The sequence below is a fragment of the Merops nubicus genome, unplaced genomic scaffold (assembly GCF_000691845.1).
Source record: "Merops nubicus isolate BGI_N331 unplaced genomic scaffold, ASM69184v1 scaffold2783, whole genome shotgun sequence".
Classification (NCBI taxonomy): domain Eukaryota; kingdom Metazoa; phylum Chordata; class Aves; order Coraciiformes; family Meropidae; genus Merops; species Merops nubicus.
The window spans coordinates 1-19,438 of record NW_008596744.1 but is presented as its reverse complement, the minus strand read 5'-3'; the positions used below and the strand labels follow the sequence as shown (position 1 = coordinate 19,438).

At 41.6% G+C, this 19,438-nt stretch overlaps 1 protein-coding gene across 1 annotated transcript; it reads right to left on the bottom strand.

The window, feature by feature from the left end:
* Positions 1-1,657: 1,657 nt before the first annotated feature.
* On the bottom strand, positions 1,658-18,671 carry FAM175B (family with sequence similarity 175, member B; the record flags this gene model as incomplete). Its single annotated transcript, XM_008936456.1, has 8 exons — positions 1,658-2,619; positions 7,191-7,305; positions 9,337-9,421; positions 10,006-10,125; positions 10,592-10,782; positions 13,464-13,530; positions 16,040-16,076; positions 18,581-18,671. Coding segments are annotated over 8 exons (1,167 nt in total), but the record flags the coding sequence as incomplete, so codon positions are not given.
* Positions 18,672-19,438: the final 767 nt, after the last annotated feature.

Sequence of the window (19,438 nt, the reverse complement as noted above, 5' to 3'; positions counted from 1 at the left end):
TATTTTAACAGGGCTGTAATGAAAACAGCAAAGTCTGTCCACATGCATTTTACCAGAATGTTCTCTGCCTTTTGTAAAAAATAAATTAAAACACATTTTTTTCTTATGAGCAAGCAGTTACAGCAAGGGGAAGTACCTGCAGCTAGCACTGGCTGGAGGACATGGTTACCCACTCATCCCTCCCCCCATCACCTACATGTTGTATGTCAAACCAAGCAGAAGGTGAGACATTTTTTTGTGATTAACATCTTCCAGAACTCCAGGATTTTTGTACCAATATAACTGTAAAAGGTGTGGCAAGTATGTACAGCACAGGGTACAGTGCTCTCCTCTCCCCCTTGAACAAATCCTCACTTTGAGCCTCATTTCTGTGTTCTGGCAAGTTACTTTGCTGACACAGAACCTGCTATTAACCTGTAAGTGACAGAATTAAATCAGGGTTTTGTTGTCACCTTGAACTGCTCTGTCAGGAGGGTCCATTTGGCAGCTTTCTGTGCGGAATGAAAACCAGAACGGCCGTTGTCAATCCTCTCAATTCTGATTTTAACCCCCCCACCTGCAGCCAGGCAGAGGGGACAGCAGAGCAGGTTCTCTCTTGGGACACTGGAAGACCAAACGAGTCAAGTGAAGGCTAATGAAAAGAATGGGAAATGGTTAAAACAGCCCACTTGATGTTTAGAGGTGGAAACACTCGACAGAAGAGCGGCGATTTCGACGTCCTGGTTTTTCCCCAAGTCATTTTGCTTCATTTAGTACATGGAGAGGCTGCTGAACAGACTTTTGCCTACACAGACAACACAGATCAAAATTTTAGTCTTTTGGAAATCAGGTATATTTAAAATTTTCAGCAACTGCTTTGTTCTTCGGGGTGTGAGCCAGAGAAGTGGTTATTCACACCTCAAAGCTCAAGAGAACCTCATCTTAAAATGGGTATTTTCTCATTTACAGATCAGGGATAAAGTCCAATAATACAAACTCCTCAGTGGCACGATTTCACATATTTTGGGCAATGTTAGCATACAAGCAGTATTTAAATAAAAATAAGTGCATCCAAACATGAAATTCTCCAAATATACCACACTTCATTTATCCCAAACGGCAGTTTTCTGACAAGAGCTGTAATTCAACTTAATCATTTACAAGTTCCACGCAGAGGAAAAGAGGTAATAAACCCAGGGGACTCCCCAAACAATTTTCTCCTACCCCATCCCCTATTTATTACATAAAATCACTCATCTAGAAGCGTAAATCCAATATTCAGATGCAAATAAAATGCACGAAGCAGTCTCTGATGTTTCTAATTTGCAGACTCTAAAGTCCAATCATGATGGAATTTACTACTTCTGTCAGTCACTTACTCCTGTATGTGCACTTTGTATTTATGCTAAAATAACAAATGAGACAGTAAATGAGGCTAGTGTGGCATAAAGTCATTGTAAACCCAGCGAAACCAGAATAATTATATTTATGACATTCATTTGGATGATTTACCAGCCCATCCCACCCCCCCCTCCCCCCTTTACAGAAAAAAAGGCAACCATCATTTTAAGTGTTACACACATTCTGCTAGTAAAAAATAAAAGTTGAAACCAACCCCTTCCTCCTCTATGAAAGGAGCATGCCCACACAAGAAGGGAGACCACGTCTGTGCCAGAATTACCAACATTTCTTTGCTTGCAAAGGCCAGTTTGGCTCACCACAGAAAGCTGTTTTGAAGGCTGCTGATAGATTTATTCCCTTTCCAAAAAAAAAAAATAATTAAAATTCAAGGCATGATAGTGCAAGAGGTAAGTTTTGATTTGAGAACATTATTGGTAGACTAACTGTGCTTAGTTACTACGTCCCGATTTATTGTCTTAAAGAAAATACGGCAACAAAAGCTACAAGATCTCTAGAAATTTCCTTTTGCCTAAATTTACCAGCACATCCATGAACCTCAACGGTATTAGTACGACTTGATTATCCTAATGATTCCATTATAAAACTTGCAAAATGTATCACAAGGTGAATTAAACCCTCTAGTGCAAGTCTTCTACATTTCGTGTGCACAGTCATCCTGTGTAGTTCATTTCCTCCAGGTAAAATCCCCAAAAATCTCTCTGTAACAGGAAAAAAAACAGTCTCAGGTGGATTTTTCTGGTTTTTTTTTTTCACCCTGTCAAATCTGAGAAGTTTGAGTGTTCCTGGAATGGCCGTCAGGATGTGCTGAGGGTCCTGAATCCCTTGTCTGGGAGTATTCACTGTCAGAGGACTCTGTGGGTTCCAGCAAATTCTCGTAATCGCTGTCTTCCGATTCATCCGCGTGGTCACCGACTGCTCTTTGGGAAGAGGGAAGGGATGCCCCATTCCCAGAATATTTCAATCCTGTGTTTGTGGAAACGTAGCTGGAAGAGCCCACTGCTTGAGGGCGAGGCATGAACACGTTGCTTTCCAGGAGGCTGACAGTTCTTTCTTGGCTGCTTGCATTGAAGTCGGAATAGGGAGGGGGTGGGTCGGAGACGTCTGGATCTTCAAGCGTGCAGCCTTCCACAGCAAAGCCACTGTAGGACATTCGTGGCACAAACAGAGGCTCCAAGTTTTCTGTTGGCATTTGCCTGCTTAAAATTGCTTGCTGCATTCCTACAAAAGCAAAGAACATCAGTGTGCTTAATGCTGACTCTGCCACCTGCTTGACATCCCCCAGACTCAGCCCTTCCCTCGCCCTTCTTTCTGGTTGTTACCATGAAATGCTCATCCCTGGTATTGCTTCCACACTCCAGCACTGGATCTGCTTCTCAGCCTCCTCTACTCATCCTCAGCAATCCTGATTTCCAAACTGGTGACTATGTAAGACACCACCCCTAACCAGTCATGTCAAATCTCATCACCACATCCTGCTCTTGGAGTCTCACAAAGTATAACTTCCCTAAATTCAGCAGTGCACCCATGAAACTCATCACTTTAAGCACTGAAGTGTGCTGTAGTAAGGTCTCCCCAGAGCCTCCTCTTCTCCAAGCTGAAGAACAACCCCAGCTCTCAACCTGGCCTCATAGGAGATGTGTTCCCACCTCCTGATCATCTTCATGGCCCTAAATGTCTGAGAGCTGCTGAGACCACCGTGTACCATGCTCACCTCTGCTGGCCAAAACATCTGTACTCATGTGGTGTCTGACACTCAGATTGCTAAACAGCTAGCTGAGCAAGAACCATCTTTAGAACTCGTGTTTCTATGGCCCTAGCAGAGAGATCCACAATCAGGGCTCTCACACTGGTGAGGGATGTTGTGTGCTGGATGTGGAAAATCAGAGACCATTAGCAGAACCTGCTCCCTACACAAAGCTGTACACAATGGGTAAAACCATCACTTCTCTTTTGCCTTTTATTTAAGAAATTGTACATTTGGTATAAATAGATTTGTCTGCCAAGGACAGGGTCTCTTTCCATTCCATGTGGTTTTAACAATCAAAGCAAGACTAGAAGATCTGGCTTGCCTTTAAGGATTTCACAGCATCTCCATGTTTCCTAACAAACAGGCAGCAACACAAGCACCATGAGGATTAAAAAAGCATAGCTGAAGAACTGGCTGAAGAACAATTACAGTGGTTAAAGACACATCAAGAGGAAGCTCCCACAGCTCTGCTCCGGAACTACCCTCACATTAACAACCTGAATGATGGAACTTAATCAGCACATGCTTATTAAAATTACAGATGGCACTGTGCTAGTAATAGCTGCAAGTGTAAGAGGGTATTGGAAAGGGAATTTGAAAGGGATCTCAAATGAGATGATTTGGAAAACAGCTTAAGGAAGACATGCAGAGGAATAATGAGCTGCACAAACTGCAAAAGGAGGAACAGTTAAATCCTTCTGCAGGAATGAAACTGATTCACTGGTGATTTAGAGTCAGAGGATCATTTTAAGTTGGAAAAGGTTTTTAAGATTATTGAGTCCAATCATTACCCCAGCACTGCCAGGTCACCACTGCCCCGTGTCCCTCAGCACCACATCTCACAGCTTCAAAACCCCTCCAGGGATGAGGACTCCACCACTGTCCCCAGGGCTTGACAACCCTTTTGGGGAAGATATTTTTCCTAATATTAAATCTAAACTTAAGTAAATTATGAATATCAACATGCATTAAGTGCAAGCAGCTATTGAGAAACAGGTATGACTTCAGCATGTTCTGTAATGGTTAAGAATACAACTGAAATATGAGATCTAATTTTGAAGACCACAGTTAAAGAAATAGGGGGAAAAAATGGAGAAATTCTACAAAAGGAAAGGACTCAGAGGTCTAGATAGTGTGACCTAACAGAACAGTAACTGGGATAATTAGAGAAGGGTGAGGAAATAGTTTGTCTTCAAAGGTACATAAGAGACTGGTAAGCAGAAGGCAGCTTAAGGTAGAATAGTATACATGAGACATGAGGAAAAACTTCCTTGCAGGAAGGTTTGTTAAGCACTGGGAGAGATTTAAATTTTCAGCTGGTTTCAAACTGGTACTAAGCTCCAAATAAACACCCATCAGAACTGCCACCAGGATATCTAAAGCTGCCTTGCAGCCAGGTGACAAAGTGGTACCAGCTCCACTTGCAGGAACACTGTACTTCTGGAAAATGCAAACATCAAGGCTGGAGGGTTCCTTTAATCAAATCAATGACTTCATTAATGAAAAGGGCAATATTCCCTCAAGTGGCCACGTAACAGCACTCCAGTTTTGGTCCACAAGATGAGAAGTGCAGTGGGAGATTCTCTGGCACTCACTACGCCTCAGAACACGCTACCTCCTGGATGAAATTATTTCAGTGATCTAGCAAATAAAGTCTCAAATGGTTTTTAAGCTGGAGTTTTGAAATCATAACCTGTTAGCTTGTTATTCTTACAGATTTTTGGCTTTCTCACCACGCTACCACAGGAATTCCTATCAAATGCTCCCTCTTGCTCCAGCTCAGAGATGATCAGCTGGAACATTTAACTCACTAAACCCAAGGAAATTCTCTTGCTATTGAGAAATTGAGAGAACAGAAGGCCAGCTTCAGTAGCTAGCTGCTCACATCTAAAAATATTGCAGAGATACAAGCTGTGGGTTTTCTTGTTTCAGCCCTCTCACATGATTATCTGCTCTGGCATAAATTTTCAGGCCAGCATTTGCATCTCACTGGTAGTACCTAGAGGCTAGCACCGACTGCTCTTCCTCCTCCTCCCCCATCTTTTGCCATATGGGCTGGGATCAGCTCCAGCCACACTAAATACCCATCCCTCCTCCTCACTAGCTTGTCTAGTAGCAGCTCCCTGGGTGTTTCATCTTCAGCCAAGCAGGAACCAGCAGAGACTTGTGCCACTTGCATCTTTAAAATGGTCTGTGGCTCTTCATCTTATCTTTGAGGTTCAGAGGAGGAAGAACCTGGGGTGACAAATCAAACTTTGCTCTAAAATGCTCATGTGATAACAGTAATTTGCTGCCTGAAGAAAATAAAGATAGCCAGCCCCAGCAGCACAGGAGGCTACTGCAAATTTTAGGGTGTTAAGCCCCCTTGTAGCCTCAGACACAACTTTAGGCAACAAGATACACAGAGAATAAAAATCATCTTGTAGCTAAAATTCTAAAATTTGGTTATTCACTTATTTCAAAATATGGAAAAAAGAGGCACTGTTTACTGAAATATGTAATTTGCTTATGAATTATTGTTTTTAAATATTACTTCCCATTTGCCTATTCCCTGTTCCTACTCCCTCACACTCACAAGTTAAATTAGATCAGCAGTATCTCCTTGGAAAGGTCCAGGCTCCTCACAAAACCCATCTACTGCTGAGCAAAAGCCTCCTGAAGCCACATTTGGTTTTTAGGAAGGAGGGCTAGTGTGGACCCTAGCCAACTTGGCTCACAGAATAGATCTCACTGGTTCAGAAAAATTATGGAGCAGTCAAGAAAAGATGAACATACACCTATCTTTTTTTTTCCCTACCAGTCCTAAATCCATAGAAGGAAAATGTGTACTATTGATACAGAATGCACAGCTAACCCTAATAAAAACCTGGACTTTATTTGCACTGTGGAAATTTAAACCAAATCAACTTGATACTAATACAGGTCCTCAAAATACAGCAAAGCATAATTTCTGCATTCAGAGCTTTGTTGGAAAGAGAAGACTGGATCCTTGTATTGCTTCCAGTAAATCAAAGAATTACTCAATCCAACTTCCCCCCACATGAATCCCCTCAACACACTGCAAGAGGGATAATACTTCAGCAGCTTCAGGGAATTAAAACTAATACAGATTTAAATTCATATTGGTGATGATATGGTGCTTGAAAGAGGAAGGCAAATTCTAACAATATTCCCCCAACTGTTCAAATAGTTTCTTCCACTTTCTAGCAAGCACTCCTGCAGACAGGAATGACTTCCAAAGGGACATTTGGGAACGTACAGTTCAACTCTGAAAAGTGGTATTTCAATGCTAAATCATGCTCACCACTGTGTCAGCAAATAATGCAAAAAATGCTGACTGAAGCAGGGTTCAGTAACTATTGAGTGGGACAGGACACAAATACAGGTCTCCTCTTAAATCAGTGGGAAAATAACTGACACATCTTCCAAGACCTACACAAGGTCAAAAAACACCTAGCCAACACTTCAGATGATCTACATCAATATTCATCACTTGAGCACTCACTTTCCTTCCCCCAATTTGGCTGGTGTCTAGTAACGTAACTGAATTCTTAATTAATTGGTGTTGGCCTTGTATTTAGGGAGAGGGAAGTGGAAAAGAGAATCAAGATTTAAAAAAAAACCCAAATAAACCATTGAAAGCTCCTGGCCTGTAAACACAGTACCCTGTTCCTATGTTATTTTTCAAAAGGGACCTCTCCAGTGTTTAGATTTGCTCTTTCCAGTCCTGGCTTTGCTCCACTTTTCCTTTCCTGCAACCAATCTTTTCCTGTGTCACTTCCAGAACTTTCTTCTTTCTCTTCCACTTTGGCTCTCTCCTGTGTTTTAAGCTTGCTAACACTGGATGACTCCTCCAGGAATATCTGCAGTAAACTTTCACAGTTCAGGTATCATTCAATGCAAATCCATCATACACCCTTCCCAATGGGATTTTCTTTTCCTACTGAGCCATCAGGAATACAACTCCACATATAATCCCACAAAATGTTTTGTCCTTCCAGCATCTGCTTCTGAAACAAAAAATAATTAAGAGGCAACTTACTTATTTCTTGTTCTTTTTCACTCTTCTTTTGTGCAATTTGCCTTTTTAACTTGTTCACATCAGCTTGAAAAGATTCAACAACACGTTCACTTTTTTCTACATCTAGACACACTGCCTAGGGGAAAAACAGAGGATATGCAAAGGCTTTGCAAAAATACATGAAAGACTTTCATGACAACATTAATAGAGCTACTAGTAGACAAGAAACCATTAAAAGCACAAAACTAAGAGCAGCAGTTAACTACATCAGAGCAAACTAGTCATCTGAAGATTGTTTTCTTTACTGACTGTTGCCAATTCCCAACTGCTGCATGACAGAAAAATTTATTGTTATTTCCAAATAATAGGAAGATTTGTAATCAAGTCCTAAGTTAGTTCCTCCTACTTGGTGGAAGAGATTTGGCTTTTTTTTTTTTAAATACAATGTTGTTAGCACAGTAAGGGTAATACAGTAACATGATCTAAAAATGTAGCATAAAGGTGCCTGCTTTTTGTCCTAAACCAGATTCAAACCTGGGTATAAAACTTGAGCCAACTGTCCCAAGCTGATCTCCTACCTGGTATCTCTAGCAAATAAACAACTCTCATGGATTTCCCAACAAGGTTTCCCTATACTGCTTAGGAAATGAATGTGAAATTTTTATAGAGGATCTAAGTTTAAAACCAGTTCTGGATAATATTGATTACTTTTTGAATCTAAACATGTTATACTGGGTATTGTTTATTTTTTCAGAGGTTAAGCATTTGTCATTATCATTAAACATGATCAGTTTTGAAAAGTACACTAAAAGCACTGATGAATCTTACACAGTAAGTCACTGGCTGTTAGCTGTTTCTTTGCCAAAAGGCTCCTATTAGTGATCTTACCTCCAGAGGTGAAAAACACTAACCATGCTTTCAGTTCTATATCTATTTTTTTGAAGTTTATACAATTTAAACCTTCACCTCCCAACTAATTGATGAATAACACAAACACATGGCTCAGCTGCTTTACCAAAAATCTTATTTCCAGTCCTGTAACATTCTCTGTGGAACAGTCACTTTATAGATCAATGTTCCTCAAGTTAGCCAACACCTATGTTACCTTTAAGCTCCATAAGGAGTGTACAGCAGTGTGATTTACAGGGCAAAATACAGAGTTTTACCAGGTAGGAAGACAACTCCCTGATGATGTTACATTTTCCATTTTTCCAGAGACTAAATCAAACCACAGCAAGAGCATGAAAGCATCCACGTGCTCTTGGCAAAAACAGCATTGCAGAATAATACCATTAGCTAATGGGATAGACTTCTGAAATAAATTTTCATGTCTCCTGCAGCTGGCATGAATGCTGTCTGCTTTCTGATATGAGTTATCCACCTTCCAAAGCAGGTTAGAAAGCAGCAGCTCCCACTGAGAAAGAGCAGCTCTCCTGCACAAGCAGGGTCAGGGCATGGATGGAGATTCCTGCCTTGTTTTCTGCTTCAGGTGCCAGCCAGCAAAGCTAAGCTGGAGCAGAGACACAGATCCCCCCAGGGCAGATGTAAGGGGAAGCCTGGAAACAAGCTGTGACTCCAGCACAATGAGCAGATGCATGTGCTCCTGAGGCAGCACAGCTCTGCTGCTCTTCACCCAGGAGAAGCTGTGAATTGACAAGCTCACACTCAGTAGATTTGACACTCAAGGCACTTTTAGATGCTTTGGCACATTTGGAGCAGGATCTACTCCTGCTCTACACAAAACATTCACAAGTTTTAACTAACAGATGGAGCAATTTGCTGCATGCTACATATCAAGAGCCAGGAGTCATTTTTAAATGCAGGCAGGCAAGCCTCTAAACCTGTGCAAATCCCCACAGCCTTCAGCAAGGCTTTTCTTCAACCCATCCCCTTAAAAATAGCTAACGTCTCCCAGAAATCACTCCAGTGTTAAATCATTCTTACTTGCAAAAGAGAAAGAATTGGTGATATTTGTATCAATCACTTTTCCAGCCCCCACTGCAAATGCACACATTAAACAGACACTTTAAATTATTAAAGACAGACTTATTTTCTTATCGTTCATGATAAATTGTTTATGAGCTTGAAAAATCTCCATCTCCTCCCCTCCTGCTTTAACCAAAGGACAAACAAAAGATGCTGAGCAACATTAAGTGAAGGAAATTACCTGTACTTTTTCCTGAAGTGCATTATAAACCTGATAGATAGCCCTGATATCCTTCATCACGCCGTCTTTGTCAAAAAAATCAGTACTAAAGCAAACAAAGAAAAGCAGAAATCATTAGTTAGTAAAGACCACACAAGTTTCCAGCTCATGCTGTTGGTGAATTCTGTTAACTAGTCACTACATTGCTAAAAATGTATTTTATTTTATATTGATAATAATGTACAATACTCTCAAGAACCAAAATTTGGACAGCAGCATGTTCAATACCGAAATTCCTTCTGGTGCAAAAAAGTCCCATTTGAATGAGATTAAAAGTGTGCTGGAATCTTTAAATCTGTATAATTTCACTGTTAACAGTCAGAAGAGCTACTTTGTATTTAACAGCATTTAATTGAAATTACTTAAGAAAAACAACCAGACTTCAACACCTCTGAGTCAAAGTCTGCACACACAACTCCTTGAGGTGGAAATCAAGTAAGGAACTTACAGGCAGAAGGCCCAAAGCACCTAAAGATTCAATTCTAAGCAGGGAAAAAACCACTCTAGGAACTGACTACTCTCCTCCAGAATGAGTTTTCTTCCTGCTTGAAATGCATAGCTGCAGTATTTGGAGAGCACAGAATGCAGAGCTTGATGACTGCACTTCATTTGCAAAGGAAAAATCCTTACCCATGTTCCTTAATGACTTTGGCATAATTCTGAGAAGTATTTGGCACTGAAGACACTTTGTATTCCTGTTGACTAGTGTTGCCTAGATTAGGAATAGTGAGTGACACCCTTTGATTATACCTGTAGAGAAAGTTTAGAAAGACTTCTTAGTTCATATTCAAAAGATTAATTACAACAGCCTTGATGTTATCCCATCTCTCTGATGATCACAACTCATCTAATTTTAAAGCTTCTGTGTTAGGATTATTATAGAAGCTGCTAAATGTTAGCAGTTACATTCAAACTAAACACATGATCAAAAACTCCCTTGAGGTGGACCTACCTCTGTACCTCTTAGTACCTTTTAATTATGCCTTCAAACTACCACAGATACAGCAAGGGTGAAGCCACATTCAGGTCTATTACAAGAAACATGGTACTGACATCTTCCTCCTAAGATATTTTGTTGTTGTTCTCTGAAGATTTAAAGACTGAAAAGAACTTTTGCTCACCCCAAAACTAAAATTTGGAAATGACTTGGTTTAAAGAACAGCAAGAAGCAGCAGAATGAAAGATGAGGAGTGGTTCAACCCCAGAGACTGCTCACCTTCGGTTTGGTCTAAACAGGACGTATTCTAGAGCATGGGTTGAGTTATTTGCAGTGGAAATGAAGCTGAAGAGAAGGAAGACAAGATCAGGCACTCCAAGGATGTGTGTCAGCTGTTTATGAATGATGTGCTCTCTGTAGGACATTTGCTGCTGAGTGTTTCTCCTAAATCTGTACCAGCCAATAACGTTCTGCAATCAAAGCACATCAGATAAAAAAACCTGAAGTATTAATTGAAAGATACAGATTAATCTTCTGATAATAAAGTTGCTGAAACTAGTGTGTGAATGAGCCAATAGCTTTATTAGAACAAAGCTGGACTGAATCACTAGAGGCTTGCACCTCTGAAATAACCAGAACAAGTGACATACTGTTCCAACACAACTGATCAACCTTATCAAGCTACAAACTCCTCAGTGACATCCAAGATTCCACTCCCAGTACACTCCAATTGCTTCATTTCAGCAACAAACCTTGGAGCATCTTCAAATTATCAGACTGGAGCTGTTTTCAAACACAGCAGATGTGGGTTTTCTGTAGCCTAAATATTTCCATTGCCTAGTCCCTTGTACTGATCTGTAAGATGCTTCACAAAAATATCTTCCAAATTCATGTCTGTTTGTGAAACACATGAGACTAATCTGCTGTGTGCCATGATAAAATTATCTCATTGGGTATTGAATTGTGAAGGAGTTGTATGGACATCAGATAACACCCATTCTAATTCCATGATTACTTTGAATATTACCATGGATTGAACTCTTTTACTTCATACAAACAAACATTTAATTTAAGAGATGAATGAGAAAGGGCCCATCCTGAACAATGTGATTCAGGAAGGGTCCCAGGAACAGGCAATATCATGTACTGATGCATGAAGACTGCATGGATATATCCAGTGGAGTAAAGCAGATTTGACATGTTAAAAAATGACTTTTGTGTTAAATTAAAAAAAAAAAAACAAACTAACAAAAAACAGAAGCAGTGTTCTTAACTTTTTATAGTAAATCTGTACACTTTGAATGCAATAAAATGTGGTTATTTGCTAACAAAAGAGAATACAAGACTGTCATGGTTCCCAGACTCTTTCTTTCCTAGCACTATGATAGTTAATGTCATTAAATCTGTGGTGCTTTAGCCACATGACACTTGCAAGCTTTAATCTCTCCATTTTTTCCTGCTTCCTCACCACAGAGGATGCATCTTGTCAGAGGCTCCCTGCAAGGCAGGCCCTAGCAAAATAAAATTCAGCTGAAAACTAGTGGGAGATAAGCATTTTTAAATTTTGGTTTTTTTTTGCTGTCTCCAGAAAGGAAACTTAATGTGCTCTGTAGTGTTCTTGAGTAGAGTTAGGGGGTTACAGAATTCAGGACCTGAGACTGGAAACTCATCATCAGCATAAAGTTATACATCCTGTATGTGTAAATACAGACAGAAAGCATCAGCATGTTAGTATAGACAGGGGAGGTCATTCTGAGAGCATCTGCTGCAAAAAAAATTATTAAAAAAGCCATTATAATGCTCAGTGTGGCAGAAATTGAACATTTAGGATTTGCTCCCCTAACAATCCCTCCTCAACTTCAGGCTCATCTGGAAGCAGAAGTCCACAGTTGAGGTAAGTAAGGTGAACCACAAGTCAGGACTCCAAATTCAATCAGCAACTGAGCAACTGTCATCACACACTTCATGTCATGATGATCAAGTCACACAGTGGGCATCCTTACTCAGCCCAGAGTAGCAAAAGCTACTTGAGTCACCTGTAGAGAACCACAAGTCAGGACTCCAAATTCAACCAGCAACTGAGCAACTGTCATCACACATTTCAGGTCATGATGATCAAGTGGGCATCCTTACTCAGCCCAGAGCAGCAAAAGCTACTTGAGTCACCTGTAGGGGACAGAAGTCCCCAAAACCCAACAGGTCACACCTTGACAGTGAGCTCTGCTCCTAGGGAAAAACCACTGGCAGCTCTACAAGCAGCTGCAGTGACCCCAGTTTGCTGCTGCTTTGCCAAATAAATAAAGTTCTATAAATAAAAAAGTTCTACTTTTAGCCACCCCTCCTCTGCACTAGCTCTGGCACTACCCAGATCTCAGGAGCCAAAGGCAGGTACTGGGGATATTCCTGCCAGGTCTAACAAGGCCCAGCACTGGCAGGACCTGGACCATGCAGGTCACTCACTCCTCCTCCTGCCAGAGCAGCCTGACTGTGGAGTCACCTCACCACCAAAGGAGCCACCCCTTCAGCTCTGCTCTTCCACGTGCCAGCTCCCAAGAGCTTCTGAACCCATGATCTGGGAATTAGCACACTGCAAGCATGGAGTGAGATAAAACATTGAAAAAAAGGTTTGACTCTTCTCCAAATAACCACCAAAATTTCATTTTCTTCCCAGCAGTTGTGCTACTAACCACGTGTGATGTGAAGCTTTGACAACATCTGCCAGGACTGATAGAATTTGTTCCAGTTAACAACTGACAGTGTAAAAATTGCAATGACAAGGCCAGATTGTTACAACTCCTTTAACCAAATTCTTCAAACAGATTTTCAGATCAGTGACACTGCTGTCAGCTCCAGCACCAGAGCACACCATCACTATGCTACACAAATTTCTGTGGGTTCATACCAGCCCTACATTTTTTTTTGGAAACATAACCTTAAATCCTTTTCCTCAGGGAATTTAGACATTGCCCCCAGTTTACCCAAAGCACCACAAATCCAGCAACTTCTGCACAGTACAGGCTTTGAGTCAAAACAAACCAGCAGATTTGTGAAGGAAGATATTTCTTCTGGTGAACTTCCTTTGTTTGTTTCCCCAAAGTGCTGTTTCCAATTATTTAATGATTAGGACAGGAGAAGAACACAGAAAACTTACTTTTCTTCGGTCTTTAAGGATCCTGTCCAAACTCTCCTCGTTAACCTTGCCTGCATAGTCATAAAAGCTTGAAGAAGAAAGGAAGAGAGAGAGGGAGGCACAGAATTTACACACATGCTTCATACTTGGAGTAAATAACTTTTACTTTGAGGAGTAAATAACTTCTACTTTGAGCATTCTTCAAACAGATGGCATTCAGTACCTTACAAAGCAGCTTCTGGAGTTTTACCTTTAGCAGTGTTCCCACCACCTACTGAGGGTGTCCACCTTGGGTGCCACAGAGAGCCCAGGTTTGCACAGCTAACAGAGGCAGTGGCTCCCAGGGGGAAGGTTCAGAGCATTTCAATTAGATGTCTCAGACTAACTGGTGCAAAACCACTTTTCAACCCCTCGTAATGAAATACAAGATGCCTGTAATTAGCCCTTGTGAAATAGTTTCCCTGCACACAGTAGTTTTACCCAGTGTGTTTCCCTGGCAGGATGTAAATAAATGGACTGTGGGATTTTATTTTGACCAGCGTTCTGTAAAACCCTGCTCTGATAATAAGAGGCCTACCTGCCAAAGAAGAAAGGAAAGCAGGGCCATTGACATGCAGCTACAAATCAATGTCTTGAGCTCCAGCCCTGCAATGAGACTCACATGACTGGACCCTCAGAGCCAAAACAGTTAGATTGAGGTCAACAAGAATCCAAAGTATCACAGTCCTTCCATATGGCTCTGAACAGAGGCTCAAACCCTGGCACAGTGTGATTCTGAGGACATGACAGATTGAGATTGAAGATTTATGAGTCTGTCTACAAAGACAGGCTTGTAAATTCAAGCAGATCACACTTTATGATAAAAGGAAAAACATTTGAAAATAGATTCCTCCTGGACTTACCTGCCAAGCCCTTAAGTTTCTTTGAAGAGTTGCTATCACTAACAGCTAAAGCAGTGCAGGAAAACACTCTGGTTTAAAGGTCTGTGATCTCAACTCTTGTTGGGGGGAGTAAAAAAAAAACCAACAGAAAATCCTGAGCTCAGTACTTAATATAATAATAAGGGTGGAAACAAAATTTGTTTCAAGATGTGAATATAAAGACTACAACTAATTACTATGCAAATACTATGTAGTATCTCAATTTAATGTTTTCAGCTCATGATCACAATATTTATACATTCTTATAAGGAGTGGATATATAAGGAGTGATCTCATAAAGCACAGTTCTTTCTGTGCTTTATAAGATCAGGGTTTTTTATGGAATGGGCACCTAGGATGGGACAAAATGCCTCAGTTTGAAAACTGCACAGAGATAAACCAGGCCTTTTAAAATCTTTGCTTCTTATTCAGCTACCACGTGCTGGTAAAAGCCCTGGAACCAACCTGCTACACTCAACAGGAGCAGTGCCAGCTCACAGCTCTCCAGAGCAAGCAGCTGCCTCAGCCTGGCTACAGTTACCTCAAAACAAGGTAGAACCCCCCCAAAATCAGCATCTGCTACAACGAGTGGAACTGAGGAACCAACAGCAGGCTCTTCTGCTGCTGTCAAGGGTTCTCCCCCTGTGCTCTCAAGCAAATAAATCCCTCAGTTTTCTCAAAGCATGCAGCAGAACACAGACTTCTGCCCTTTCCTCCATCAGCTCCTCACCAACAACTCATTTCTTGACTAGGAGAAGCAGCAAATGGAAAGCAAAGGTTTGATAGGTGCTGCACAAAGCACCACCAGGAACCAGAAGGAGCCTCCTAGACACTGAGATACCACCTGGGTGTGTGGAGTCTCCAGCATTGAAATCACTGGGTTAAGAGCATCCTCTCTGTAATTATCAGAGAGCAAATGATAGGCTGCAGCTTTTCTCTCCAGTGTCACCAATGTCAGTCATAACATCTAAGGAACTGTCTTCTTAATTAGCTGGAAATCTCTAAATAAAGACAAGAGCAGATTAACTGGGAATTCTTTCTAAAAAGAATTTCTAGACAGCAATTTAGGAGCCATCACTGTACAAGGAGTGAAGACTGCAGAGAAAAGCTACCTGTGAATGAATGGAAGCTGCTAAATAGACTTGATTAGACCTATATTTAATTTAAGTTCTGGAGCACAGGAGATCAGAAGGTAAAAACAGCTAGCAAGCTGCAAGTTTCAGAATTAGTTGGTGCAAGTCAGTACAACCAACTACCAAACAACTTGTTCACCCAGCAAGTTACTGAGGTTAGAGCACAGGAGGTGTCCTGGGACCCACCAGGCCCAAGCAGAGCTAACCTAAGACTACCATAATTAGACATTCATCCTAATTATGGGAGTGATAGGACTTGGTCTGACAGCTTGCTATCCTACCTCCATGAGCTATGTGAGGTGGAAATTCAGAGAGACAGAGAACTGAGCCTGTACTAGTCACCCTGGCACCTTTCTAACCCAGGGTAAGTGCTACTAAAAGTGTGAGCTCACACATTTCTGTGCCATTTACATGTCACTTCTGGAATATCAGATGAGCAAACAATGCAAACCAGGAGAAGTACATTTGAAATGCTAATTTATTTCAGGAGCTACCCATCTTTATATTCTGCAGCCAACCCAGGAAGACAACAGAAAATGCTTACCTAAAGAGTTTGGAACAAGGCTCATGGTTATGGATTTCTGCAACAACAAACAAACAAAAAAAGAGAGATATGTCCAACTGCTGAAGGTAAAGAGAAAGGACTTCCCACATCAGAGCTGCTGAGCAAATAAACATTCCTGTCAGATCACATGCTGCCCTTAATGTCTCAACAACACTTGATGACACAGCACCATAGCTGGAAAACTACCTTCTCATCTTCTGCAGAGGAAAATACTGTAACAATAAGGAAGGAAAAAACAAAGGGATGGGGTGGGGGAATCACTGAAATGTGACACACTGGAGTATTTCAAAAAGAAAGCCAAACAGAATCTATGGGGAGAAGAGAGGTTAAACATAATTTAAGCAGCTGCAATTGATAATTATGTTATATGAATTATTAAACAGCCTCAGCAGTAATTTTTTTTTCCCTTTAAGATGTCTCAGTAAATGCTAAGATGCTTATTTCAACAGTAAAGGGGGTCAGATGTCAGTAATCTCAGAGAAGAGCAAGAAGAGAGCAAAATTCCAACCCACATTGTCTCTCTAAGCATGACTTAGTTTTTTGTGGTGTTTAGTTCTTCTTCAAAGCTCTCTCCTCTCCTCTGACATGCTACCAAACCCAGCTCATCTTTTATTCATATTATTACACCTTGATGACATAACTTCTGTCTGAAACTATTCACTCAGCCTGAGCAGCACTTCTGTAGCCACAGAACCTGTCAAGCTCCTGTACCAGAGCCCAGCTGGGGTGTGTAGCAACAACTCTGTCCAGACTCCTCCCCCCCAGGGTGTCACTGGCTGCAGCCTCAGCAGAGTCAGAGCCACGCTGCAGCTCCCAGAACAACAGACTCCACACTTCAGCTCCTCAGCACATTTGGGCACGAGCAAAACAAGGCCCCAGACCCCCACAGCACCCCTGTTGCCAGCAGCAGGAGCTCCTCGTGGAGCTGCTGTTGGAATTACTGCCTCCCTCTGTTTGGGGTTGTTTTCAGGTGCAGCAGTTCCACATTTCCATGCTGGCACAGAGGAATGTGTGATGATCCACTACACAGAGCTACGAGGGGAACTACTCCAGCTTAAACCAGCTCCTTCCAGCAAATATATTGACTACAACAGCTGAGAATCTATACAAGACTCTCACATTTTATATTGCTTTTGAAAAACAGGAAGCAATAAGTCTGTTGCTTAGAACACATGAAGCATTCATCCTAAATTTATCATTGTTATAGTGAAGTTCATTCTAAATTTCTCATCATTCTCAATTTAGGTTTCACACATTGAGTTATTTTATATAAATATATGGTATATATACTCTAAATACACACATGCTCAAACACCAGCACTGAACTTTGAGGCAGCAGCCACCTCAGAAGGTTAGAACTCATCTGTGACAGCAGTGCCCCAAACTGTCACTCTCCCTTCAAGGGGTGAGCTGGAACCTCAGCACCTCATACTGAGGAATAAATATGAAGGAAAAAATTTGCTAATTGAAAAAAAAAAATAATCCAGAGGACCTCCAGGGGTGGGTTATTTCTCTTTTCAGAAAATAACAGTAAAGAAGGTGACCAAGGGGTTGTGTGAAATGTTTAACACCTGGTTTATGAAGCCATGCTGAGGCTGCAGGTGGTGGCTTCACTGTGTGACAGCAGCAGCAGCCCCCCAGACCAGCCACCACCAGGAATGTCTGGTTTGGGCTGAACAGACACTGCTGCCAGCTGCCTCTCCTCATGCAATACTGTGATAGTGGTTATGGACACACACAAAATCCTGAGTCTTTGTTTCTGTAATTTAACTCACTTATTTAACTGTCACTGATACTTCACACAGTCAATTTATCATCCTTGTTTCCTTAGGAGTGACCAGAAGAGGAAAGTACTTCACCTTCTGGATTCAAAAAGGCATTTTCTTCTAGAGGTTTCTTATTTTCTATAAACCCCAGAGCCAAAACCATGCAACAGCTTCTTGCTCAAGTAGAAAAATGTCTATTTCAAGAACCAACACAACAGCAAAATCTCAGATCTTCTTTCCCCCTCCAGAACAAGATCAGCTGTACACTCCCTCTGCTGATCAATAAATTGACAAATATTCCTTGTCCAATCTTGCTGTGACAGTTTAGGATGTCATCAGCTCCCAGCCACACACCCAAACTCTCTCCTGGAAATCTGCCCCCTTTCAGTATCAGTAAATCAAACAATTATTTTAGTGTGAGCACGTGTTTGTATTTAGGCAACATCATCAAGGAGGAAACTCCCTGCAAGACCAAAAGCCAAATAATTTCTCCATCATGAAATGCAGATAAATGCCTTCAAAGAATAACCTTTTCTCCACAAAAGGAGATGCATAAAAGCCCCATCAGTAGCAAAGGACCGTTTCCTCTCCTCACATCTCAACCAGGAACACACAAACATGGCAGCAAACCTGATCCTGAAAGACTGGAAGGTCTCATGTTGATGTCACAATAAATTCTTACTGAATTGCTGTACTGAGAAGTGAAACACTTCAAGTTGCTTCTTCAAGAACTTCTCAAAGTTCTGCTACTTACCAATCACTTGTAGAAATTCTGTGTTGCTGATCTGTGAATCACTGATGCTAAAGGTCTCCTCCTGTCTCACCTCTCCTAGCAGAAATCCTTCCTAAAGATTTAAAAAAAAGACTAAAAATAGGGGAAAAAAAAACCACTACATACAGTCATGTACTGTAACCTTAGCATTAAAAGAAGGAATTAAAGATTTAACTTAAAATAGATACCAATAAGTAAAAACTGTTCTTAGGTTTAGCAGAACTGGTTTTCAGATTTACCAACGTCCTTTCAGAGGATGTTGGCTGCAGGAATTTATAGTTTAGATTATAATTCTAGTTAATAGGAAGAAGTTGTAAAAAAATAACATTCTACCCAAAGTTTCTGTGGGTAACAGAGGACTCACATGAGGTAAACAGGGATTAGGTAAAGGAGGGCATTGCCTCCAGGCCCAGCCACACAGGGGATGGGGAGGAGACCTGAGCACGGACTCAGAGAATCATTTAGGGTGGAAAACACCTTTAAGATCCTGGAGACCAACAGCTGGGTGCAGGGTACCAGCACCCCTCCGTGCCTCCAATGCTGAGGGGAAGAGGAGCTCACACCCGCACAGGCTTAGTCAAACTGACACAGAGATCGGGCTGGACCTGGAACAACACCAGGCACCACAAAGCTCAGGAGATAACTTCAAGTCATCCTTTATTCTCCATCCTCCCCCGAGAGGAAGGGAGACAAGCGATCCTGCTTGCCTGGCGCAGAGAGGAGCTCGCTCGCTCGCACCAGGCGTCTGGCAACAGCCAAGAGCTGGAGGAGCACCCCGGTCCCGCACCGCGACCGGGTTTATCCCCCGGGATGAGCCGCCGGGAGGCCGGCGCTGCCGCG